Below are 26,475 nucleotides of genomic sequence, written 5' to 3'. Positions count from 1 at the left end.
CTTCACCATTAAGCTTCCGGGGAGAAGGAAAGAAAACAGTGGAGGGGATACAACAGGTGGTTTTTTTTTTCTGGTGTTTTAAGATAAAGGCTTTTTTTAGGTGAGCAGTTATTAAACGTCATTCACTTCTGCTTTTTTTAGTAAGCTCCGTGGCTAACTTCCATGCGACGTTTTAGAGAGTGGAAAAACTAGCTGTCGATGTGAGGTGTCATGAGTTGCTCTTCCAATCAACCTGGGTATAAAAGACCCTTTTTTCACTTAGGTTGGTTAATGAATGGATCACTGAATTCAAAGAAAGCATTTCCTACTGATCTTCATTGTTGCTTAAACTAAACTGAAAGTGGATTTACTTTTCCCATTCCAGCTTTCGCGTTAGAGAACGAATTTGAGAGCGACCGTGCTGTCCACAGAAGAGTAATGGAAGCCACCTCTGGAGACAGGACAAACCCAATAATTAATAATAATGATAGTGGTATTGGTTAAGCGCTTACTATGTGCCAGGCACTTTACTCAGCGCTGGGGTGGATACCAGCAAATCGGGTTGGACACAATCCCTGTTCCACATGGGGCTCACAGTCTTAATCCCCCTTTTACAGATGAGGTCACTGAGGCCCAGAGAACTGAAGGGACTTGACCAAGGTCATACAGCAGATGAGCGGCGGAGCCGGGATTAGAACCCAGGTCCTTCTGGCTACCAGAGCTTGTGGAGTGAGGCCCACCCACGGAAGGGACCCCTCTGGGGCTTGTTTTGGCAGGAAAACCGGTGTCCCCACCCCGCCGGACCCCCAGTTCTCAGATAAAGCCACCAGCCAGGCAGTGGTGAATCGATCCGTCGCCCGTGTGAACCGATTACCCTCTTCCACCCACCCATTTTCCCGTGGTAATAAATTCCACGTGCTACTGCGTGGAATTGCTGGAATTGCTTTCTGTGGTTTGCTCTTGTTTCCTCTGAGCTTCTGTCGTTCAAGCTTCGGCGGGTGAATCCCGACGGGGCGAGGTTTGTTGAACAGCAATTCCGTGCTCGCCCTGTCCCCAGCCTATAGGAGCAACCCGGCTCTTCCCAGCAGTCACCTTCTCCACACTTTCCTAATCCTTTGGGATCGGAGAGGGCAGGTCCGGGAAGCTTCCCCTTTCTGGGAATCTCGTCCTGGGGTGGCACTGCCAGGTTTTGCCCGCCTCCCGGGCACCTTTCTGTGGGAGCTTTTTCAACCACCTCTCCTTCTCTTGGGGCGATCCCTCTATGCCTGGCTTCGGCCGGGGATCTCCGGTTGGAAAAAACGTGGGTGGCCGTGCAAACATCACGTCTACAGTCGACACCTGCGGTCCTGGGTTCTAATCCTGGCTCCGTCCCTTGTCTGCTGTGTGACCTTGTGCAAGTCACTTCTCTGGGCCTCATCTGTAAAATGGGGTTGGAGACTGTGAGCCCCACTTGGGACAACCTGATGACTTTGTATCCCCCCAGCGCTTAGAACAGTGCTTGGCACATAGAAAGCGCTTAACAAATATCATAACTATTATTATTATGATTATACGGGCAGGCACTGTTATTATTACTATACCAGCAGGAACCTGTGGGAATTTATCTGTCTTCATACCTGCCTGTCAGAGGAACTTTGCATTATCTCAGGTCTTCGTCCTCCCACCTGCTTTAGCTACGCAAAACAGAGCTACTTTCCATAGGGCTTGAGAAGCAGCGGGGCCCAGTGGCAAGAACCCGGGCTTTGGAGTCAGAGGTCATGGGTTCAAATCCCGGCTCCGCCAACTGTCAGCTGTGTGACTTTGGGCAAGTCACCTCCCTTCTCAGTGCCCCAAGTTCCCTCATCTGTAAAATGGAGATGAAGACTGTGAGCCCCCCGTGAGACAACCTGATCACCTCGTAATCTCCCCAGTGCTTAGAACAGTGCTTTGCCCATAGTAAGCGCTTAATAAATGCCATCATTTTAATATTATTATTAATATTAATTACTAGTTATTAATGCAATAATTAGTAGTTAATATTATTATGATTATCCGCCTTCTAGACGGTGAGCCCACTGTTGGGTAGGGACCGTCTCTATATGTTGCCAACTTGTATTTCCCAAGCGCTTAGTACAGTGCTCTACATACAGTAAGCGCTCAATAAATACTATTGAATGAATGAATTAATATTATAGGGCTTGGCCTGTCTTTTAAACTAGGAAATTACGCCCTCAAAACGAAGGTATGGTGGATCCCCTTGTGATCACAGGTTTTTTTAACTTAAACTGATTTTTAATCTTCACCCTCCTGGATAGACGCCCAACTGAAGAAGCCCCAGGGATCCCCGGGTCTGGTGCTCTGAACCTGGGAGCAGGTCTCCATTCTCCCATTCTATTTCTCCTCTAACCCTGGTTCTCCGAGGAGCCTTTGGGAAGTTATTTAACTTTCCCGGGTCTGACCGTAGCTGTATCTCCATTCCCCCACCAGAGAACGTTACGCGATCTGATCCGTGTGTGTAATCTTGCATGAAAGACACAACGGAAGCTCAAAATATGAGGACTGCCATTTCCTGAACCTTAGACCATCCCATCCGTCATTCCAGTGTTTTCTCCATATTGTTTTAGTCCTGTATTTCCCGGTTTTCCTTTTCATTCTTTTGCCCGTCAAGGAGTTTCTCCAAGCTCATCATTGCCATTGTCAGAGGCAGATGAGACGGGGTGGCCAGACCCCTGGCCTGTCCTATTAACGGTCGGCCCCCGATTCTTTTGAAAAACCAAGTGCCAGCGCTCAGACCAAATGCAAAGTCACCGGGCCGGCAAGATAATAGGGTTTGTGTCTTAAATTAAAGCCAGATAGGTCTGTTTTCCCCTTTCCGTAGGCAGGGCAAGAGACTCGTCATCTTCTTTAGCTGTCTAGCCTTCGAACGTAAAATCCACGGGCTACTCCAAAATCGCGTATCGATTGTGTCACTGTGGCAGATGACGTGAGTTGTGTCTGAGACGTCGCTGAACCTGTTGACTGTGTTATGTGCAAATGAGCAATTCCCAATCCGTTAGATGTAGCACAGAGCGTCTACATAACAAGTGCAGTCCTTGACCATATGGCCACTCATTTCAAAGCGGAAATGAGAAAGATATGGCTAATCCGGCTTTATTTTGTTTGTTTTTTGGGGGACCGAGTGGTGGTTTTTTGGTTTTTTTTTGAAATAGCGCAGTGAGAGGCTGGTGTGTGTGGATTGATTTTTAAATCCTCCTTCTTCCTCTATAAAGTTAAGCCGGTTGTTTGAGAAATGCCTCTGAGGTTTGACCCGTCGGAATCCTCACGAAGGTCCTAAACCGAAGCCGTCAGCTTTTTTGAGAAAAAAAGAAGCGTAACTGTCTCACTATCTCATTTTCAACTTAGGTTCAGTCAGAAAGAGACCAACAGATTCACCGTTCCTTTTCGTAGTTGGTGGTTTCAGTCCCTCCATCGTTCACGTACAGCCGAACGGCAACCAGGAGAAGCACAGTTAATAGTTAATCTCTGGAGCGTGGGGAGGGTCTGGCGGGCATATCTGATAGCAGTCCTTTTTTCCAGGTAGCTCACGAATCATTAACCTTTCCGGTATTAATTCTCCAAACAAGTGCCACCCGCTCCCGCTGTCTGTCGATCGCCGGGTTATGGGAACAAAGCGTTATCCGTGGTAGCCAGCTCCTCTTACTTCGTTGGGGTGAAACGTGGCCTTGTAGAAAGTGTTGTGTTGCAGGTTATTTGCGCTAGATCCCCAACTGGAGGAATGAGTGAAAAATGATGGTGGTCTGAAGGACGCCAATCTCTTTTTGGGGTCTGAGGTGGGCAGCCACCTCGGGCATTCCCAGAATGGCACCAGCTGATCTCTACAGCACTTAGTACAGTGCCCGGCACCTAGTAAGCACTTAAGTGCCACTAATTATTATTATTCTTGTTTTTATTCTGGGTCCAGAGGTGCAAAAAGTTACTTGTAGTAATAATCATAATAATAACTCTGATATATGTTTAGCGCTTACTGTGTCAAGCACTGTTCTACGCACTGGGGAAGCTACACAATCATCAGGTCAGACACAGTCCCTGTCCCAAACGGGGCTCACAGTCTAAGGAGGAGGGAGAACAGTTACAGATGCGGTAACTGAGGCCCAGAGAAGTGAAGTGACTTGCCCAGGGACACACGACAGACAAATGGCAGAGCCGGGATTAGAACTCATCTCATTACAACTCCCGGGCCCATGCTGTATCCATTGTGCCATGCCGCGTGGCCTCTGACGTTGAGTGAGGACACAACCTCCTATTAATCTTCCCTCTCTTTGTCCGTCCTGCCCTTCTGGGGGTCCAGGGGCAATTTATTTCTTGCCCCAGGGTAGCGGCAGTCCCTGTTTTCACTTCTGGAGTCAGGGGTGTCCTTTCCTTCCGTCTCTGACACTAAGAGAACTAAGACCTGCATCCTCACGGGGACAGCCCCGCAAGACCTGTTCCTCGGGCCCTGATTTTCCACTCCAGCAGGGCCATGCGAAGCGTGAAAGTCACCTACCACAATAGGAGCACCAGTAGAGTGTGAAAGAGAAGCAGCGGGTTCTTTCATCCTGCGCGTTCCTTGTGAGCAGGCTCAATGGGTGGATTCAAAAGGGTCTCAGAGGGATCCCGAGTGCTTAGTCCAGTGCTCTGCACCCAGTAAGCGCTCAATAAATACAATTGAATGAATAAGCCATTGATTGAATGAGTGAATGCCTGGCAAAAGCCCCCTCCCTCATCCAACCCGGGGAAAGATCCCCTTTTCCTCTCACAATTAAAGCTTCTAAAACGAGGAGAGGGGCTGGGGTCACCAGAGAGCTTTGGTTTGTTTTTCTTTTCTCTCCTTTTTCTTTAAAAAAAAAATCTGTCATCATTGGCAAAGTCAAGGAGAGCTCCCAGCGAGCCATTCATTCCCTCCTCTCCCAGACCTCATCCAGACCTCTGCCCCTGAACATCAGACTGTAGCAGTTCCCCTGACGGTCACCAGCGGCTTAGTTGAATGAACCAGACAAACTCCTGAGCCTTTTTTCCCTCCTGGCAGATGTGCCGCGCCTGTGATTCCATAGCTTTTCAATCCTCGAAAGGGGTTTTCGCGTCCGCCGTTATTAAGCCGTCTTACTTATTCTCTAGCTTGCTGGGGTCCTGGATGACTGCCTGTGCGATATAGAGAGCATCGACAGCTTCAATACCTACAAGATCTTTCCCAAGATGCAGAGGCTGCAAGAAAGAGACTATTTCCGCTATTACAAGGTAAGGAGGCCCTCCTCCAGGCAGTGGCCGAGAAGCGTGGAAAAGGATCTAATGGCCCGGATGGAGAGGATGTATAATTTATGCCTCTCCTGCCGAAACCCTCTCGGGTTCTCCCTGCGCAGTGCCCTTCATCCGTCTCTTTCCCTGGAGGTACAGCGTTAGGTAATAAGAGTAGCAGCAGCAGAAGTGATGCCCAGCTTGGTAGTTTTCGCTTGCATTATTAATTTTGGCCATGCCCCATAGACAGCCCGCAACCCTTAGCACTCCTGTGTATTTGGGGTTCTTTAGTCAATTTCGCAGCTCCTCACTTTTTCCCTTTTCTTTTTATTAGGTAGGTCCCTTCCTCTTTTCTTTCCGTTTGGCTACTGTTCGTTGCCCGTTTCCCATCTGAGATCGGAGGGTCCCCAAAGGAAATCGTGTTGTCAGTAACCTGTGATTTCCCCATGTTTCGCCCACAATAAGCTCTTAACAAGTACCACAAATATGAATAATGTCACCTTTAAAACAAAACAAAAAAACCCTCATTAGAAACATTAGGGTGAGGGCCTTCTCCGTGAGAAGGATCCGATCCTGGCTCAGGACACATCCCTCCCTCAGGAACCCACCGTTGTCAAGGAATCTGAAGCGATCCCTCTTTGACTCCAAGCCCATTTCTCTCCCTTCCTAGGCTGGGGAATATCACAGCTCTCCTTAAGTATGGAGTCTGCCTCTCGCAGTGGCCATCGCTGAAGGGTGCCCCTTCCGACTATCGATAAACTTCCTCCTGGAGGAAAACTCCCTTCCCAAGTGAATGGAAGTGTGTTCCACCTCAGCCGACTCGGAGTTGAAACTGGGCTCCTCAGTCTCGGTCATTGACTGTCAGTCAGTATGTGGAGGAGGTGTTAGGGTATCTGTGAGCCCCCCCGTGGGACAACCTGCTCACCTTGTAATCTCCCCAGCGCTTAGAACAGTGCTTTGCACATAGTAAGCGCTTAATAAATGTCATTATTATTATTATTCAACCAGAGGCAAGTGGCAGGCAAGCATCGCTGTGCATACAGTAAGTGCTCAATAAAAACAATTGATACCAAAGACACCTGAAAACGTTGGAAAATTGCCACTGAATATTGCCCGCAGACAATCCTCTGAGTCAAACGGGAAGACAGTTTCCTGGTTTTAGGAATCGGCCTGCAAGCGTTGAAGCAGTGGGCATTCAGCGAGCGCTAAGTGTGCTGGGCAGAACAATCGACGGGAGTCCGGAAGAACGTAAGCCATTTTTGGCCTCAGACCCACGGTCTTGTCCGATCACTGGTGAGGCCCCGACTGCTAGACTTCCCCGAGTCAGCTAGGCCGACCGTGAATCTGTGTGACAAAGCTCCTTAAGAGAAGCAGCGTGGCTCAGTGGAAAGAACCTGGGCTTTGGAGTCAAAGGTCATGGGTTCAAATCCTGGCTCCGCCAATTGTCAGCTGTGTGACTCTGGGCAAGTCACTTCACTTCTCCGGGCCTCAGTTACCTCATCTGGAAAGTGGGGATGAAGACTGTGAGCCCCACGTGGGACAACCTGATCACCTTGTAACCTCCTCAGCGCTTAGAACAGTGCTTTGCACATAGTAAGCGCTTAATAAATACCATTATTATTATTATTATTATGGGCTTAAATCCCAGCTCTGCCAGTTGTCAGCTGTGTGACTCTGGGCAAGTCACTTCACTTCTCTGGGCCTCAGTTACCTCATCTGTAAAATGGGGATGAAGACTGTGAGCCCCCCGTGGGACAACCTGATCACCTTGTAACCTCCCCAGCGCTTAGAACAGTGTGTTGCACATAGTAAGCGCTTAGTAAATACTATTATTATTATTATTATTAGGGAAGACAGGGTATCAAGAGGTATTTCCTTCTTCCAAGCCTGGGTGGAGGCCCTGCTGGCCAGCCCCTCTCATGCCCAAAGGGGAGAATTCAACTTCTCGCAAGAACTCTACTGTATGTGCCAACAAATCCATCCCGTCCCTAACAGTCCATTCCCCTTTTCATGCCCATCCTTGCCCTGCCAGCTCTAACCGAGGTAAATGCCCACTCTTTCGACAACATTTTTCACCACTTTTCAGTGTAGAATTCCTCCACCCTCACTGAGGGGACAGGTTTTCCATCCTTCTCCCGTCATCTTTGGCAAAGGGCTCCCAGCACGCATTTCCCTCCTCTTCCAGGTAACGGCTGGGCCTCAGACACCTTTCCCTCCCTACTGCCGTTACCAATTCTGGACCTTGCTAGTCCCAATTGTAACCAAAGGCCTTCGACAAGCGATATCTCCACGGTCCCTCGGAGAGCACCCTTCTCGGTAACTTTTAAAAAGCAGATTTTAGAAGCGTGTGAGATGAAATGGCTTCCGGGGGAAAAATCCCGCTGGGATTCCTTTTTGGATTCGAGTGACTCTCTTAATGCCCCGGGCTTCAGACTGGTCCCAAGGGAGCTATGATTTCAGAAGAGCTCAGAATCCGTAACCATGGGAGCTGGGGGATAGAGGAGGATTAAAATTCTGCAGTCTGAGAAAGGTCTAGCTGCCTATTTTCTCATGGATCGAACAGGCAGCTGAGGAAAAAGGATCAAAGGCAGGCGTGTAAAGCTTTGGCTCTTCTCCCTGGAAAGGGTCTTTCGAGTCCTATAACTCCCCTGCTAGACTGTAAGTTCCTTAAGGGCAGGAATAGTGTCTTCAAATTCTTCTCTCCTAAGTGCTTAATGCAGTGCTCTGTATACTGTGGGTACTCAGAAATTGACAGTAGATTGATAGTGTCCTTTGGGGGTGACTATGGAGAAAATTTCATTCACCTCTCTGTTCTTTAAACGTTAAATAACCTGTCTTCTGGACCACTTTCCTTACACACCTCCCTCCAGATAACGCCCCTAAGCCTAATTTAAAAAAATCAAAATTTTGTTTAATTGAGCCCTTTTGCCTCCCATTGCCATTGAAGGACAGTCATTAGCTTTGGGAGTTAGAGTAAGGGAAAGAAAAATAACCCCCTCACGGTAGAATAGATGCTCTAGGAAGTTAAGGCCCCGTGCTCATAGGAACAGCCTAAGGGCTGAAGATTGGCCAGGGGAGAAGGGTGTAACAGCAGTAGAAATGGTATTTATGAATGCCCGCTGACTTGAAAGTTCTCTGAGGACAAGAATCATGCCGACCCAACTGCATTGTCCTTTCCCGCGTGTGAAGTACAGTGTTATGCAAAAGGAAAGTGCTCAAGAGATACCCTTGAAAATACAAGACTCTGGCTAGTAGGGGGATAAGAAAACAAGAATAATGAAGTGCTTAATACACTGCTCTGCACACAGTAAGCCTTCAGTAAATATGATTGATTGAGTAATGGAGGCTTTGGCTGGCCACGTGTTGAAAGATCCATCCTGACCCAGTTTGACCAATGGTATTGAGCACTTTCTGTGTGCCGGGCACTGTAGTAAGCCCGCGGGAGAGTACAGTACAACAGAGTTAGTTGGTAGAGTCCCTGTTTCTCTTCCTTTAAGAAACTCACTCTGGGGTATGTGCCCAGTGTGCTTCTATCAATAACACTGTTCCTCGTGATCATCGTATTTATTTAAAGGCTCACCTGTTGGCACCAGCCCCTCTTTTTGCCTGCTACGTCCTTTTTGCTGGTTTTTTTCTTTTTAATCACTTGCTTTTTGCTCTCGCATTGCACTCTCCCAAGTGCTTAGTACAGTGCTGTGCACACAGTAAGCATTCAATAAATGCGATTGAGTGAATGAATGAATTCAGGTATTGCAGGACCGGCAAGGGAAATGAATCCCAGGTGAGTCCTGGTAGTTCATGATTTCCCCCTCCCGGGCTTGTTGGGAAACTCCAGGAAGGCTCCTATTCATGCATTAGGAGAACTGTTCCTCCTTTCTGCTTCGATTCCTGTACCCTGCTGAGGTGGCTGGCTAGTGAAATGCCATCCGTCTTTGGAAAAAGTTCCACTTTCACAGTTAAACCCACCTAGTTACCTGGAAACATACGTGTCTCGACATGGATCGGGTTTCAGTGATCTGATATTTTCATGCAGGGTTGTCGAGTTCAAAGGACTATAGCCATTTCACTCTTTGGATCAGATCAGCATCAGGGTTCATTTTGGTATTTTTGAGTTCAACGAATATTCACGTTCTCTGTATTCTTTTCCCCCCAAGGTTAATCTGAAGAGACCTTGTCCTTTCTGGGTAGATGATGGCCACTGTTCAATAAAAGACTGTCACGTGGAACCCTGCCCTGAGGTAAGAAGCAGGAGAGAAAGATTCTTTCCTATGAGAACAAATATTCTCTCCCTGGACTCTGTTCTTTGCATAAAACCACCTTTGTTTTCCCCAACTTCGAGCTGCCTATATCATCCTTGATACTACTCTCAAAGACCTGGGTTTTGTCTGTCTAGGCTTAACCACATATTGGAATTTCACGGACATCATTAGGCTTCAGTTATAAACAGCAGGGAGAGAGAGTCTTATCATAAAGTTATTGCCCTGATGTTACTAGCTATCGTTCTCCTCAACGATATCCCATTAGCGACCTATCTTGTGCAGAGCTTAGGCTCTAAGAGGGAGTCAGAGAGGGGAAAATACGGCTTTTTGCCCCTGAGGAGATTACAATCGGAGGGGAATACCAAAACACCTAAATTTAGATTCTCTCTCTCTCTCTGTCTCTCTCATTCACTCACTCACTCACTCACTCACTCTCTCTCACAAACTCCCTAAACCCTAGAAGGGTGCAATCAGCCTCTGTGAGTTTTTTGGCTTTAAGTTAGTTCGGTGTTCTTACTTGTTGGGGGGGGAAATGTTCTCAGCAGTCTTCACCAGCAGGTTTGATTGAATGCCTACAGTGTGGTGGGCTCTTGGGTGGTGAACAAGGTACTCCAGAAGAAGGATATATTGCCGTCTCCACCCTTGAGTTGTGTGGTGTGTGTGCTTGCCCTTGGGAGCATCTAATGCCAAGTGAAAATTTGCCGCTTAGTGTAGAAGAGTACCAAGTCCTCAAACGTCATGATTGGTGCATCTTAGATTCAGGGTTCATCTCATTTTGTGAAGCTTGTCTGATTCTAGATCGCTCATGCTAATGAATGATTGTGGTATTTCTTAAGCGCTTACTATGTGCCAGGCACTGTACTAGAAACAAGAAAATCATGTTGGATACAATCCCTCTCCCACAAGGGGCTCAGAGTCTCGATCCCCATTTTACAGATGAGGTAACCGAGGCCCAGAGAAGTGATGTGACTTACGCAAGATCACCCGGCTGACAAGTGGCCGAGCCAGGATTAGAACCCCTGACCTTCTGACTCCAGGCCCGTGGTCTATCCATTAAGCCACACTGCTTCTCACTGAGATTGGGAACACCACGTGTAAATTTTACATTCAGACATGTATCATTCAAAGATACTATAATCCACGCACATTATTATAGCCATTTTTCCGATTCCATTATCATAGCCATTATTCCAATGTTCACCTCTCTCAAGTCTTTGCAAGACTTGCTACCCATTAAACAACGCTTGACCGATTGGAGCCCGACAACTTTTCTCTTTGGCTTGACAGTCAGGAAAGCCTGAATGTCAGTTTGGGGATTGGTTCTACTAATGGTGACATTTGAACCAGAGGAAATAGCCATTTTAGAAGACACTGCAATCCATAATTCCCCAATCTCCTTTTCTCTTTTCAGAGCAAAGTTCCAGTTGGAATTAAAGCCGGGAGTTCTAATAAAGTGAGCACTATTGCCATTTTTCTTTCTGAATTTCTCATTTCTGACGTTGCAGGAGACGTTTGGCCAGTAGCCACCCCATTGTTATTTTTTATCAGGGTCTTTATTAAGCGCTTACTAGATTCCAAGCATCCTGAGAAGTGGAGTAGGTGCAAGAAAATCAGATCAGGCACAATCCCTGTCCTGCTTGGGACTCACAACCTAAGGAGGAAGGAGAGCAAGTATCTTATCCCACTTTTTTATGGGTTGAGGCCCAGAGAGGGTAAGTGACTTGCAGAAGGACACACAGCAAGCCAGAGAACCCAGGCCTCCTGACTTTTAGGCTCGCGGTCTTTCCTCGAGGTCAGTTCTCTTTCACAGAGTGAAGTTGCAATTTACCCGTCAGCCCCGGCGAGAGAAGCAGAGCCGTTCTGCTGCCCTTTCCTAAGCTCCAGCTCGGAGTTTAGAGGTGGAGGCGATATTCCCAGACCATCCAGGGCTGAATATGGAGGGGGCAGTTCAGGGCCTGGGATTCTCCCCACTCTCCTCCTGTCACCGCAGGCCTTAGATTTTATGGGAAGATCTGACCCGGCCAGCCTCTCGATCTGGCCCACTGACCAGCATAGATTTCCTGTAAGACTAGAAATCCCAGGAAAGGGGGATTAATGATTAGCGTTGGTAAATTTATCTGTGGATTCTTCCAGTATTCCAAAGCCGCAAATAACACCAAAGAAATGGAAGATTGTGAGCAGGCGAATAAGCTTGGAGCAGTTAACAGCACGTTAAGGCAAGTCATTTTTCAGTCATTTCAAGATGTGGTTCGTTTGCACCAGAAATGCCACTTTCTTCACGGTGTATTTATGCAAAAATCTGAAGCAAAAGCGTACAAACGGTTTTACAGCCACGTCTTTGAACCAGGGAACTGAAGAGAACCGAGACAGGAGGGAATGAAAGGCACTTAGTTGTTTACTTAGGAATCACCCAGTGCTTTTCCCCTTATTTATATTGGGACAGGTGTGTTTGTGAAGAAAAGTAACAATAAATGTGGTAATATAAATGGAAGGGTGTAGGCGGCAATGGAAGCAGACAAGCAATGCAGCTTGGGCAGGGGGTTCATTTTTACAGGAAATGAATTCCGTTTCTAGCCCCGACAGTAAGAACTCAGCTCTATAGCTTAATTTCCTTTTTTGTTTTTTTCTTATGGCATTTAAGCGCTTACTGCGTGCCAGGCACTGTACTAACCGCTAGAACAGATACATGCTTCTCAGGTTGAGACCAGTTCCTGTCCCACACGGGGCTCACAGTCTTCATCCCCATTTTACAGATGAGGGAACTGAGGCAGAGAGAAGTGAAGGGACTTACCCAAGGTCACACTGTAGACGTGCTTCTCGAGCATTTCAGTTAAAAACCAAATATATACAGATAAGTGGGTGTATAAATATATGTATTTATATATGTATGTCTGTGACCAATAAGTATGAATTTTTTTCTGTTTCTGAAGGCTTCCCTTACATTTGCCTTGTATATATGTATATATTAGCTCGGATTGGATAGTCAATGGAGCAAGTACTGAGAACTTGGCCCATAGTAAGTGCTTAACAAATACCGTCATCATCATGGAGCCCAGTCTGAAGGAACGGGGATTCCAAAGGTCCGGGTCTTCAGGCCTCCAGTGACCGCCAAGCCCCACGATCCTCTGCTGAAGACCTGTATGCCCTCCCCACGACCAAGTCCCTTCCCCTCCCATGTCGCCAGCGGCTCCTCTTGTGTGAGAGAAACCTCTAAAGTCCACAGAGTGCTACTGGAGTAACTATGGAGGCAGAAATAGACAGGAGTGTCCCAGGGATGGGCATCCCTTTTCCCATGATACTTCTCCCTGCCCGTGCCCTTCCACTCACTCTTCACCATGGGCCCCCCAGCTCCCCTGAAGTGACGCGAAACCCCCCGGGGCTACCCCTCGATCTGCCACCGTCCGTTTCCCATCGGGGCCGTGGTTGGACGGTGGCACTCGGACCCAGGCACCGCCCGGACACACTGGGAGAAGCCTTGCTTTATTTCCGGCTCCCACCAGCAATGCCCCTGGACCTTCCGAGAGAAACGTCCTTCCCAGCGACCATCTGTTGGGCTCCCGATTAAACGGATTATCGCTAGTAATCTTTTCGGCTTGTGTTTTTACCCGTTCACTACCTGAAGTGACTGCCCGCATAGCCCAGGATGGTGGTGGATTTTCATTTTCTGTAAGTTTTCCTCTGAATTCCAGGTTGCCGAAGGTAGCTGAGCTTTGGACCTCGTGACAGTAGGGGTTTCATAAACATTCTTGTTGGAGCAGGGGCCTAAAGGAAGAGTTTTGAATCATAAAAGAATGTTTTGCTGTGAAGGCAGTGATAGGGAAAACTGCAAATCCATTCCTAATTAAGTTATTTTTCCCATCCTCAGTAATCAGAGTAAAGAAGCCTTCATTGACTGGGCAAGATATGACGATTCCCAAGACCACTTCTGTGAACTGGACGGTAATGAAACAACTACGATATCATTTTTCAAAGTATAATTTTTGTTTTATGGGAGAGCATTGTTTTCAAAGCAGTGAGCAAAACCTTTTTTTGAAGAAGAACTTGAATCTTAAATGCTGGCCCTCCCACGGTGATGCTTAATTAATCCCCTTCAGGATATAAATGGGTCATTTATATCCAGCCAGGGAATCTGGATTTTGGGAAGACAGCTGAAGCGCCCCGTAAAGTGAGAGTCAGCGGTTTCAAGCCACAGGAGTGTGGTTGATGCTAAATGCCCTATTAACGATGGTGTTTGTTAAGCCACGCGCTGGGCTAAGTGATGGGGTAGATACAAGCTAAAATGCTCAGACCTCTACTGGAAATACAGTTAGTGTCAAGGGACTGGAGGAGAAATATGTAACTTATTCCTTCTGGACCTGTTGCCTAGGAACTGAGATTCCCCAGAAGCCAGTGGCCTACGTTTCCCTGGGTCCCTTGGGAATGGTAGCTAAGCAGCCTGTCAGGCACAGCCTTTAAATTCAGGAGAGGAAACCCTTGCTCTTCCAGCAGGAAGAGGGAAATTATCTGTTTGCAGAGCACTGTACTGAGCGCTTGGGATAGAATCGGTAGACAGGTTCCTTGCCCATAAAGAGCTTGCAGTCTAGGTAGCTAAGGCGATGGGGAAGCTTTTGGATCTGCCTTGGCTTTAATACAGATAATAGTTATTATCATGGTAGTTGTTAACTCTGTGCAAAGTGCTGCGGCAGGTAGAATGCACACATTAAATAAATAATAATAACCATGGTATTTGTTAGGCGCTTATTATGTGCCAAGCATTGTACTAACTGCTGGGAGAATACAAGCAAATTGAGTTGAACATAGTCCCTGTCCCATATCGGGCTCACAGTCTTAATCCCCATTTTACAAATTAGGTAACCGAGGCACAGAGAAGTGAAGTGGTTTGCCCATGACCACAGAGCAGACAAGTGGCAGAGCCAGGATCAGAACCCATGACCTTCTGATTCTCAGGCCCGGGCTCTATCCACTATGCCATGCTGCTTCTGTAAACAGCTGCAATCTGAGGGTTTTGAGAAAAGTCCTGAGGTCTCCAAGAATCTTTCCCCCGGCTCCTCCACCCTGTTAGGGCAGCTTAGACCGGTCGCGCTGTGGATAGCCATTGCGGTCTTGAGCCAAATCATATGAAATAACTTGGAATCCAATACCGAGGCAGATCTTAAGGCCGGCCTCTATCCACATTAGAGTTGGAGCCAAACCTAACTGGGACTCACCTGGGAGAGAGTGTGTCTGTTTCTCCTGGCAGCAGGATTCAGTCCCAAGATTGGGCAGATGTATTCCATGCCTCCGCTGTGGTTCAGGATGCCCCGGGGCCACCTGAGGCCTGCTAGAGACTGATCTGGACCCTTGAGGGCAACTTTGAGCAGGAACCCCTGCCTGGTGGAGGATTAAACTAGATGGGAGGACTCCAGGAGGCCCAGCCATATCAAATAATAATAGTAATTGTGGTATTTGTTAATAATAATAATAGTAATGGCATTTATTAAGTGCTTATTATGTGCAAGGCACTGTTCTAAGCTCTGTTAAGCGCTTACTATGTGCCAGGGACTGTGCCAAGCACTGGGGTAGATGCAAGCAAATCAGGTTAGACCCAGTCAGCCTATATGTCCGTCAGTTGTAATTTATTGAGCGCTCACCGTGTGCTGAGCAGTGTACTAAGCGCTGGGAGAGTGCAATAGAACAGACACATTCCCTGCCCACGGTGAGCCTACAATCTAGAGGGGGAGGCAGACATTAATAAAAATAAATTACAATTATGTACGTGTTGAGGGGATGAATGAAGGGAGCGAGTCCGGGCGACGCAGAAGGGAGAGGGAGAAGAGGAAAGGAGGGCCTAGGAAAGTCCTCTTGGAGGAAATGGGCCTTCAACAAGGCACATCAGAAGTTGGAAATAAGTGATTCCTAAATACTGTGAAAGATTGGAATCAATCCAGCCCGGGTCAGTGGAGGAAAGAACAGCATTTTAGTTTTGATCCTCCTATCAGGCTAGGGGGATCAGTCAGTGTCGATTTAATCCGAGGATTCTGATGAAGTGTCCAGTACATATAAACGTCAGACTATTTAAAATGTGGATGAAGTCGGGGCCCGGTGGATCTACTTGTTTCAATTAAAATTACTTTCTCATCCATCTCTCTTCAAGTGAGACACTGTTCTTTTCATCTGGGTATTCATGCGATGGGGAGAGTCAGGAAATCAAGTAGCACATATATTTGAAATATCGCTTTCCTAGTCCCATCTGGATTCAGGTTTGAATTGTTTGGCTATAAGATTGATCTATAAACTCAGGGAGTGAGTGACAGGAAGATTTATGATTTTTTTTTTCCAACTAACTCTTGTTCAGACCGGCACACGCTGAAGAGATAAAGTACACAAAACAGTGGAATGGAATTCTCTGTGACTTGAGGTGTTTTCAGTTCCATATCTTGCTGCTCAAATTTGGGAAATACATTTCTTGGCTCTCAAAAAAGTTTGGGAACAGTCCCCAATTAAGGGGAAGTTGTAAAGAGAGCCTTGAGGGCAGTGAGATTTTGTCCTCTTCTCATCCATATCAAGTTTCTTGACCAAACATAAAGAGATAACCATTCTACAGATTCTCATTTTGAATTCTGCCCAGTCTCAGCCTGGGCTTCTACACAGAGTTAGTCGGATATAAACGAGGTTGCAACTGGAATAATTTTAAATGCAGTTTTGGGGCCAGTGGCAAATCCGTCAATTGAGGGCATCATATTGAGTGCCGACAGCATAGGGCACTATACTGAGCACCTGGGAGAGGACAGAGTTAGCTTGGCACATGATATAATAATAGTAATGATTGTATTAAGCACTTACTATGTGCAAAGCACTGTTCTAAGCTCTGGGGGGGGAGGTTGCAGGGTGATCAGGTTGTCCCACGTGGGGCTCCCAGTCTTAATCCCTATTTTACAGATGAGGTAACTGAGTCCCAGAGAAGTTAAGTGACTTGCCCAAAGTCACACAGCCGATAAGTGGCGGAGCCGGGATTAGAACCCATGACCTCTAACTCTCAAGCCCACGCTCTGGCCACTGAGCCATGCTGCTTCTGTATGCACATAAGACTGTGAGCTCGTTGTGGGCAGGGAATTTGTCTGTTGTTATACTGTACTCTCCCAAGTGCTTAATACAGTTCTTTGCACACAATAAGCACTCAATAAATACGAGTGAAGAAGAACAAAGCACACCCCATTATTATTTGTAGTAGTAGTAGTAAGCATTCAATGAATAATATTGCTGGAATGGGTGTGTGCATATATATATATAGATAGATAGATAGATAGATAGATAGATATTTATATTCAACGCTTACATATATATGTATGTGTTTGTGTACTAATGAGGGATATAAATACATCTATGTATTTGCACGTATATACATAGGTATGTATAGATATGTAAGAGTGCTGAGGAGGGGTATAAATAAGTCCAAAAGTGGTAGAGCTGGCTGGGTGGGTTGAACACAGTTGAGTTTATTACAGCGCTCTGCACGCAGTAAGTGCTCAGTAAATACGACTGAGTGACTGAATGATTTGGGAGGCATGTTGGAATAGGTGGGATTTTAGGAGGGTTTTGAAGGTAGGCGATGGTTTGTCCTGTTGGACCCGGGGAAGGAGGGAGGAGGCTCTAGACTGTGGAAAGAGCGGGAGTGAGAAGGGGGAGGCGGGAGGGTCGAGGGAGAACCATACCAAGGTCGTCTCCCTTCCAGATGAAACGTCTCCGTCCGCCCAGTACGTAGACCTGCTGCTGAACCCCGAGCGCTATACTGGCTACAAAGGGTCCTCCGCCTGGAGAGTGTGGAACAGCATCTATGAGGAAAACTGTTTCAAGTAACTGGGGACGGGGAAGGGAAATGCTTTCCTACGGTCTGTGAAACACCAATCGCTCCTAAACCTATTTATCCCGATCGTCGTTTTCTAGGCCTCGGTCTGTCTATCGGCCTTTAAATCCACTGGCACCTAGCAGGGGTGAGTTTCTGCTTCATATGTGTACCTAAGACCTTGCTGAGACTTCTATAGAGTAATTTGGAGAGCTCACCAGAGTAGAGGCTCGCTTCAGATCCAAGATATTTATCGTTGCCCTTACAACGAGCTCTCTTCCAGAGTGGTTTGCGGGGCATTCAGTTCAGCATTGCCTCGCCCTGGACGAGAGCGTAAAACTGCGCAAATTCCCTCCCACCATCCAGTGAGAGTTGGGGAATAGAGGGGTCTTCAAGCTGGTGAGACAGACAGAAGTTGTTTACAAACACTGGCAAGCAGTGGCAAAGAGGCATGAACAGGAAATAGTGCGAATGTGTCAGGAGGAAATAGCTGATGAATAAATATACAAATAATTATACAGACACGTACAACATTAATTCTGGCTGTGGCTTAGTTGCTACGTAGTCAGGCATCAATTGTTGGGAGTCTTAACTCCCTGTCATATTATTTTTTTTCCCCTTGGCAACCCGTGGCAGTTTGTTCAGCTAAGAAGTAGGGCCATGTAAATATTTTATGCATCTGTGCTTCTGGTGAGCAGATAGGAGATCTTCAGTAACATAATGGCTGTTAGATGAGACTTAGATTTTACACCCAAATTTTCAGCATAACATAAAGATGTGCTCTCATTCTTGAACAGAAGTCTGTCAGATTGGAGAACTTGAAAGTGTCCCAACTGAATAATTTGTACCCTGTTTTCTCTTTCAGGGAAGGACGATGGTGAGTTGCTTTTGGTTTGTTTTATTTTTTGTTTTGTTTTGTTTTAATGGTACTTAAGCACTTACTACGTGCCTGGGACTATATTAAGCACTGGGGTAGATGCAAGATCATCAGATTGGACTCAGCCCCTGGTAGAGTGTTCTTATCCAATATTTTTCCTTTGATTCCATTTTCCCACATTAAAAATAAAGCAGTCGATAACTTGGTCAGGAGTTCATCATGGCAAGTGGAATGCAACCTAGCTCTTTTGGACTTCATTCCGTCGTGTTTACCGCTCGCTTACTGTGTGCAGAGCACTGTACTAAGCGCTTGGGAGAGTACAATACAATAATAAACAGGCACATTCTCTCCCCACGACGAGCTTTCAGTCTAGAGGGGGAGACAGACATTCGTAGAAATAAATAAATGACAGATACGGACGTGAGTGCTGTGGGGCTGGCGGCGGTTTGGGGGGATGAATGAAGCGAGCAAGTCAGGGCGATGTTGAAGGGAGTGGGAGAAGAGGAAAGGAGGGTTTAGTCCGGGAAGGTCTCTTGGACAGATTGGGGCCGGTCCCTGGGGGCCAATACTGATGTAGGAATAAACCCCCTCCGTTTTGGGAGACATGGGTCGATTCTGGGGCTCCCAGCCTGAGCCGCGTTTGCCGAACCGTAGCCCAGAGCCAGGGCCTCCAGTCCTCTCCCTGGAATTCAGAGGGGGCCGACAGGGGTAAGAAGGCTGAGGTAAGAAATGATTTATACCAGCCTGTCATAAATCTTGGTAAATAGTCTGTCAAAATATTAGGTCTGTTCACCCTGGGATATTTGTTGCTATCTCAAGGACTAAATTTCACTCATAAATTCCTGAATTCCCCAGCTCACGTGTCCCATCCCTAGAATTCCATTTTGGGGGTTGACTGGGGCAAGACTAAGCCTTTATTCTTAGAAAACATGAAGTCGTTCAATACGCTAATTGCTATTGAATGTACATATTCCTATTAAGTTATTTCTGGTGAATGAATCCTAATTGGACAGCTCTCTTTCCAAACATAGGCTACAATTATAATTTTGAATGCTAAGTTTGTGTTGCTGAAGTGAATAGTTCTCTCCAGAGATATTTGAACCATCTGGTTTTTCCCTTGAGCCCAGAAAAAAAAAAGATTTTGAAGATTTACAGCATATTTAGGCTAAATTAAATGTTTATTTCAAAATTGCCCATAAATTCCAAATGCCTCATTAACGTCCCCATTTTTGTATGCATCTAAATCATTTCTGGGCAAAGATATTTGTAAACTCTTTTTTTGTAATTCTCAAAAAAATATTCCCATCTGAAGAAAACCGACATCCTTAAATCTGTCTTACCCAGGGTCCCTGAAGACTTGAATTGGATTTGTGCAGTTGTACTTATTGTTCTAACTGATCTGTCTTTGTATTTTTAGGAGAATCCTTCTACACGTGGCTAGAAGGTAAATTTTGATTTTAATTCACCGGGTCTCCTGTTTATCACCTTCTGTTGAACACACTTTCACACTCATGTGGGAATGGACGTCATAAATGGGATTTTTCCCAGGTGGTGAGGAGTAGTTCTATGCCATCTCCCTGGTTCCCTGAGTCGATCCAGGAGGATAACGTTTTCCACGTCGTCATATCTAAATTCTTAAACTTGCGTCTTCAGGCACCGGATGAGATGGAGCCTGCATTTACCATAGGAAGCTCAGCAGTGCTGGCAAATTTGGGTCACGGTTCTAGTTGCCTCTAGCCAAACGGATGATTTTTATTGCATCTGGGGTAAATGCCTTATCTTGGGATTTGACAAGCATCAGAATCAAATGGCCCGAGTTACCATTTTAGCCCTACACGCACGCTCCTAGGTAAACTCCTTCTGGAAACACACCAGGTAGCATACTCAATTGGTTCCAAGACATGGAGTTCTACAAAAGAGCGCTAGTTGAAGTGTAATTTCCCGTAAAAGAGCACATAAATTCATCTGTTCAAAATGCAGAACAGTATAAATATGTTTCTCAAGTCATAAAAAAACCCACTTTACTGTTAGCACCATTTATTAACTTCCATTATCCAGTAGCAGTGTAAATATGTACCAGTAATAAAAGATTATGAATTTAAACAATCAAATGTTGACATAGGAACAGGCATAAAAAAAAACCCCCAAGAACTAATTATCCTTTCTGTTGACCCTATCGAATCAAAAGCTCTGTGTATATTGATTTGACTCACGTCAATCCAGCAGTTTGGAGAGTATTTAATTTGAAAATTGGTGGAGGATTCCTGGGCGAGATGAATATTTCCTTTCACTCGTCAGCAGCCAATCGCTCCACTTTTTGGAAGGGGAAGTGGACTGGATAATTAACCACGTCCCGTTTTGCGGCGCCAGTTTCAGAAGTCTGCCTCCTAGGAAACAGTGTCACAGCCCGGCGCTATCTCTTCCTGGAAAAAAATATTTGTATTAGTTCCCCTTTCTGTTACAGGCTTCTGTTGTTTGTATGGACTCACACCCCTCCCACCACTTGCTGAAAATATGTTTTCCTCTTGTGTCCTTCTTTTTGACTTGTCATTTGGGTGGCTTCTTTGGGCAATTTTTTGTGGAATATCTCCTATCTGGAGAACCCCGTGTGTCTTGCAGTTAAGCAGGACCCAACGTAATTTCTATAATGATTGCATTTTGTGATGAGCAGGTGATGTTTTCATTTTTTTAATGGCATTAGGAGTTTTTTGTTGTTAAGCGCTGGGGTAGATACTAGCTAATTGGTTTGGACACCGTCATTGTCCCACACGGGGCTCACCATCCTAATCCCCATTTTACAGATGAGGGAACTGTAAAAGAAAAATGTTGCCAATTTGTACTTCCCAAGCGCTTAGTACAGTGCCCTGCACATAGTAAGCGCTCAATAAATACGATTGATGAAAAGAAATGAGAAATGAATTCTCCAGAGAAATGAAAAGATTTGCCCAAGGTCACACGGCAGACAAGTGGTGGAGTGGGGATTAGAACCTAGGTCCTTCTGACTATCAGGCTGCTTCAAATTTCTTATTTTGTTGAGCAACTGGCTTTCAGGCATTTTGTTTGAATTGTGCCTTGAGCAAAAATGTAAATATCTTACACTAGTAAAGCCAGAACTGAACGATACTTTTTGGATATCCTTTTCATTAGTGAAGCCAGAACTGAACGATACTTTTCAGATATCCTCATCCGCCCCGCCACCCCCCCCCCCAAAAAAAAATAAAAGACAAGAGAGAAGCTCACGCATCTCTTTTCTTTCCAGTTTGCAGTCTGGCTACTAGTTTTGCCAATGAGGGTGACTCTGAGTTGTGTCTTTGAGACTATAATCAGTTTAGCCGCCTCCTACTCCGAAGCAAATGCTGCTATAATTCCACCAAGTCACAGTTTAAATGTCGAGTCAGTCAGATTGTGAGCCCCAAGCAGGACAAGGATTGCGTCTGACCTAATTAACTGATACCTACCATAGTGCTTAGAACAGTGTTTGACACATAGTAAGCGCTTAATAAATACCATAGAAAATCAATCAATTAATGGTTTCCATTGAGCACCTGCTGTGTGCTCTGCACCCGGGAGAGCACAATACAACAGAGGTGGTAGATATATTCCCTGCCCACAAGGAGCTTCCCATCTAGACGGAGAATTTCTCCATCTCCCCCAATCCTGAAGGCCTCGTGGATTCCCCTCTCACTGGAGTCTCCCCCCTTCCGCTCTCCCCCAGAGACACAGAGAAGAGCAGGCGTAATCACAAAATCACTTCAGAAGGGAATCCATTTGAGCGGGGTTCTTCTTTGACCTTGGGAGTCCAGCGGGGCAGATTGCGAACACCACGGATCGTGGCATTTTAAATTTAATTGAAAAACGCAATTTGGATGCTAAACCTCCTTTGCTCAGAATGTCGCTTTTCAACGTCTCTCCAAACAGGCTTGTGTCTCGAGAAAAGAGTCTTCTATAAACTCATCTCTGGACTTCATGCCAGCATTAATTTGCACCTGTGTGCAAATTACCTACTAGAAGGTAAAATAACAGCGTGGGGAGCGGGGTGGAAATGATATCTTGGGTCCCCATCGTGGGGAAAGGCAAGACTAGGGTCCCAAAATCTAATCCCATGTCTCTCTTATTCTCCCCATGCATGCCTTCCTCTACCCTCCTCTCTCTCTCTGTGTCTTTCCCCCTCGCTGTGTGTCTCTCCCTCTTTCTCGTTAGAAACCTGGGGAAAACCTAGCTGGGGACCAAACGTCAGAGAGTTTACGCGGCGCTTTGTGGACACGCAAGGGGAAGGTCCCAGGCGGCTGAAGAACCTCTACTTTCTGTACCTCATTGAGCTGCGCGCTCTGTCCAAGGTGGCCCCGTACTTCGAGCGATCGATCGTGGATCTGTACACAGGGAACGTGGAGGAGGACGCCCAAACGAAAACCCTCCTGCTGGATATCTTCCAAGACACCAAGTGAGCACCGAGCCCCACCAGTCTCATGGGGGGAGTTGGGCTCGAGATAACCGGGAGGTTAGCGTTGCGAGTCAGGAGGAAGGGGGTGGGAGGATAGAGGTAAGGGCAGAGAGGAGGGTGGAAAGATTCTAGGGCTCCCTGGTTGAAACGGTCTCTCCCTCTTCCTCGTCCTCCTCTTCCTCCTCTTCCTTGGGGTGGAGCGCTGGCACGTCAGTCAGTGGGTAATCAGGGCACCTCACCGGCCGAAGCGAAGACTCCGTCTCCTCGCGGGTTTCTCAGAGGAGAAGCCATTCCAGGAGCCTGCCCTGCCCTTACCCAAAAGAAAGCCTTGGGGAAAGGCTACTGATTGAGTACTTACTGTTGCAGAGCACTGTACTAAGCGCTTGTGAGAGTACAAAGGAACAGAGTTGGTAGACACGATCCCTGTCCACGGGAGCTGGCGATCTAGCTGGGGAGACAAACGTTACAAAATAAACAACAGATGGGGGAAGGGGCAGGATATAAGAACTCACCTCCTCCAGGAAGCCTTCCCAGACTGAGCCCCCTTTTTCCTCCCCTCCTCCCCATCCCCCCTTTTAGACTGTGAGCCCACTGTTGGGGAGGGACTGTCTCTATATGTTGCCAATTTGTACTTCCCAAGCGCTTAGTACAGTGCTCTGCACATAGTAAGCGCTCAATAAATACGATTGATGATGATGATGATGATGATCCCCCCCATCCTACCTCCTTCCCCTCCCCACAGCACCTGTATATATATTTGTACAGATTTATTATTATAATGATGGCATTTATTAAGCGCTTTCTATGTGCAAAGCACTGTTCTAAGCGCTGAGCACTGTTTTAAGTGCTGTTTATTACTCTATTACTTGTACATATTTACGATTTCTTTTGTTAATGATGTGCGTCTAGCTTTAATTCCTTTTGTTCTGATGATTTTGACACCTGTCCACATGTTTTGTTTTGTTGTCTGTCTCCCTCTTCTAGACTGTGAGCCCGTCATTGGGTAGGGACCGTCTCTAGATGTTACCGACTTGTACTTCCCAAGCGCATAGTACAGTGCTCTGCACACAGTAAGCGCTCAATAAATATGAATTAATGAATGAAGAAAGTGGATGTAAATATGCTGTGGGGCTGGGGCAGGGTGAGCATCAAAGTATTTGGGGGGTACAAGCCCCCAAGACCATGAGCTTTTATGGCAGGGTGGCTCAAAGGCAGAGGTCACGCATGCGTCCACCGCGTGTTGCATCCCTGCTCGGCCACCCGCCAGTTGCATCTGTGCCTCAGTGGGCACACGACGGGCAGGGGGGAGAGCTGGCAAGTGGCCCTGGATAATAATAATAATGGTGGCATTTGTTAAGCGCTTACTATGTGCCAGGCACTGTTCTAAGCGCTGGGGGAGATACAAGGGAATCAGGTTGTCCCACGTGGGGCTCACATTCTTAATCCCCGTTTTACAGATGAGGTAACTGAGGCACAGAGGAGTTGAGTGACTTGCCCAAAGTCACACAGCTGACAGGTGGCGGAGCTGGGATTAGAACCCACAGCCTCTGACTCCCAAGCCCGTGCTCTTTCCACTGAGCCACGCTGCTTCCCTGGATCAGACTCCAGCACTAATCTCAACTACCCAACGGGGTCCTCCCACCGAAGCCCCCCGTCTCCTTGCCCTTACGTTGGGCTTCGCACCCTTAATTCACCCCTTCTTCACCTCCACAGGACTTGGGTTTATTTCGGAGAAGCAGCGTGGCGTAGGGAATAGAGCCCAGGCCCAGGAGTTAGAAAGTCGTAGGTTCTAATCCCGGCTCCGCCACTTGTCTGCTGTGTGACCTTGGGCCAGTCACTTCACTTCTCTTCACTTAGAGAAGCAGCGTGGCTCAGTGGAAAGAGCCCGGGCTTTGGAGTCAGAGGTCATGGGTTCGAATCCCGGCTCCGCCACACGTCTGCTGGGTGACGTCGGGCAAGTCACTTAACTTCCCTGAGCCTCAGTTACCTCATCTGTAAAATGGGGATTGACTGTGAGCCCCCCATGGGACAATCTGATCACATTGTATCCCCCCCCAGCGCTTAGAACAGTGCTTTGCACATAGTAAGCGCTTAACAAATGCCATCATCATTATTATTATTCTCTGGGCCTCTGTGACCTCATCTGTAAAATGGGGATTGAGACTGGGAATCCCACTTGGGATAGGGACCGTGTCCAACCCGATTTCCTCATATCCACCCCAGGGCTTAGTACAGTGCCAGGCCCATAATAAGCACTTAACAAATACCACAGTTATCATATCTGTCATTTACTTATTTCTGTTCATTCATTCATTCATTCAGTTGTATTTATTGAGCGCTGTGTATTCATGTTCATTCGTTCATCCAGTCGTATTTATTGAGCGCTTGCTACTGTACTACCTGCTTGGGAAAGTACAGTGCAACAATAAACTGACATTCCCTGCCCATAACGAGCTTACAGTCTAGTCTGTCTTGCCTTCTCACTTTGGGCAGGGAACGTGTCTGTCAACTCTTTTATATTGTCCTCTCCCAAGTGCTCTTGGGGAAGCAGCGTGGCTCAGTGGAAAGAGCCCGGGCTTTGGAGTCAGAGGTCCTGGGTTCAAATCCCGTCTCCGCCACTTGTCAGCTGTGTGACTTTGGGCAAGTCACTTCACTTCTCTGGCCCTCAGTTCCCTCATCTGTAAAACGGGGATTAAGACTGTGAGCCGCCCGTGGGACAACCTGATCACCTTGTAAACTCCCCAGCGCTTAGAACAGTGCTTTGCACATAGTAAGCACTTAATAAATGCCATCATTATTATTATTATTATTAAGTGCTCTGCCCATAGTAAGCACTCACTAAATCTGATTGAGTCTTTGGTTTCTGCCCCCGGCTTCCAATTAATCTCCAATCAATCAATCAATCAGTTGAAGGCTTACTATGTGCAGAGCCCTGTACTAAGCACTTGGGAGAGCTAAACTCCATAAGGGTTGAGGAGGTACATTGGGGAGTGGCAGGGTATTTGGCATTTTTGCACATTTGATTACCTTTTTCTGAATCGAAGAGGACACATCATTACCCTCAGGTAATTGCAGACATTTTAAACACGTGCAGTTGCTACTGTTATGGTCACTGTTACTATCATCCTCATCAGCAGGAAGTATGTTTCACTCATGCAGGGAGTGTAAAACGCTCTTCCAGGCATCAGAACCCACTTCCCCAGAGCTCAGAGAGATTATAATCGAATAGGAAGGAAAGACAGATAAACAATCAACATAGAGGAGTATGCATGTGTACGTGTGCAAGCGTGTGTGAGTGCGAAGAAAATTACAAAAATGAGTTTAAGAGAGAGGAATGAGTCACTCCGGGGTGGAGGACGAAGGGTTAAAGGGTTATCATAGAATGCTTCCTGGAGGAGTACAGCCTTATATTGGCGGAAGAGGTCCAAGTCCCTGCCCACAAGCATTCAGCGCTTAGAACAGTGCTTTGCACATAGTAAGCGCTTAATAAATGCCATCATTATTATTATTATTATGAGTGCTTACTGTGTGCAGAGAACTGTATTAAGCGCTCGGGAGAGGGAAGCAGTGTGGCCTAGTGGCAGTGAGAACCTCGCCTGGGTTCTCATCCCGGCTCGGCCACATAACAATAATAATGATGGCATTTATTAAGCGCTTACTATGTGCAAAGCACTTTTCTAAGCACTGGGGAGGTTACAAGGTGATCAGGTTGTCCCCCTCTTAATCCCCATTTTACAGATGAGGGAACATGTCTGCTGTGTGACCTTGGGCAAGTCACTTCACTTCTCTGGGCCTCAGTTACCTCATCCATCAAATGGGGATTTTTGTTAATAATAATAATAATCGT

At 46.6% G+C, this 26,475-nt stretch overlaps 1 protein-coding gene across 1 annotated transcript in view; it reads left to right on the top strand.

Moving 5' to 3' along the window:
* The window catches only part of ERO1B (endoplasmic reticulum oxidoreductase 1 beta), a 41,979-nt gene that overhangs the window by 5,154 nt on the left and 10,350 nt on the right, over positions 1-26,475 (top strand). The window contains exons 2-12 of the mRNA XM_038760983.1: positions 5,113-5,232; positions 9,384-9,467; positions 10,900-10,941; positions 11,622-11,704; positions 13,354-13,427; positions 17,200-17,320; positions 17,412-17,458; positions 18,176-18,187; positions 19,605-19,631; positions 22,106-22,198; positions 22,388-22,628. Coding sequence (XP_038616911.1) covers positions 5,113-5,232; positions 9,384-9,467; positions 10,900-10,941; positions 11,622-11,704; positions 13,354-13,427; positions 17,200-17,320; positions 17,412-17,458; positions 18,176-18,187; positions 19,605-19,631; positions 22,106-22,198; positions 22,388-22,628 — 944 coding nt within the window. The remainder of the gene's footprint in view (positions 1-5,112; positions 5,233-9,383; positions 9,468-10,899; positions 10,942-11,621; positions 11,705-13,353; positions 13,428-17,199; positions 17,321-17,411; positions 17,459-18,175; positions 18,188-19,604; positions 19,632-22,105; positions 22,199-22,387; positions 22,629-26,475) is intronic.

The sequence above is a fragment of the Tachyglossus aculeatus genome, chromosome 19 (assembly GCF_015852505.1).
Source record: "Tachyglossus aculeatus isolate mTacAcu1 chromosome 19, mTacAcu1.pri, whole genome shotgun sequence".
NCBI lineage: Eukaryota > Metazoa > Chordata > Mammalia > Monotremata > Tachyglossidae > Tachyglossus > Tachyglossus aculeatus.
This window is presented reverse-complemented; position numbering and strand designations above follow the sequence as displayed.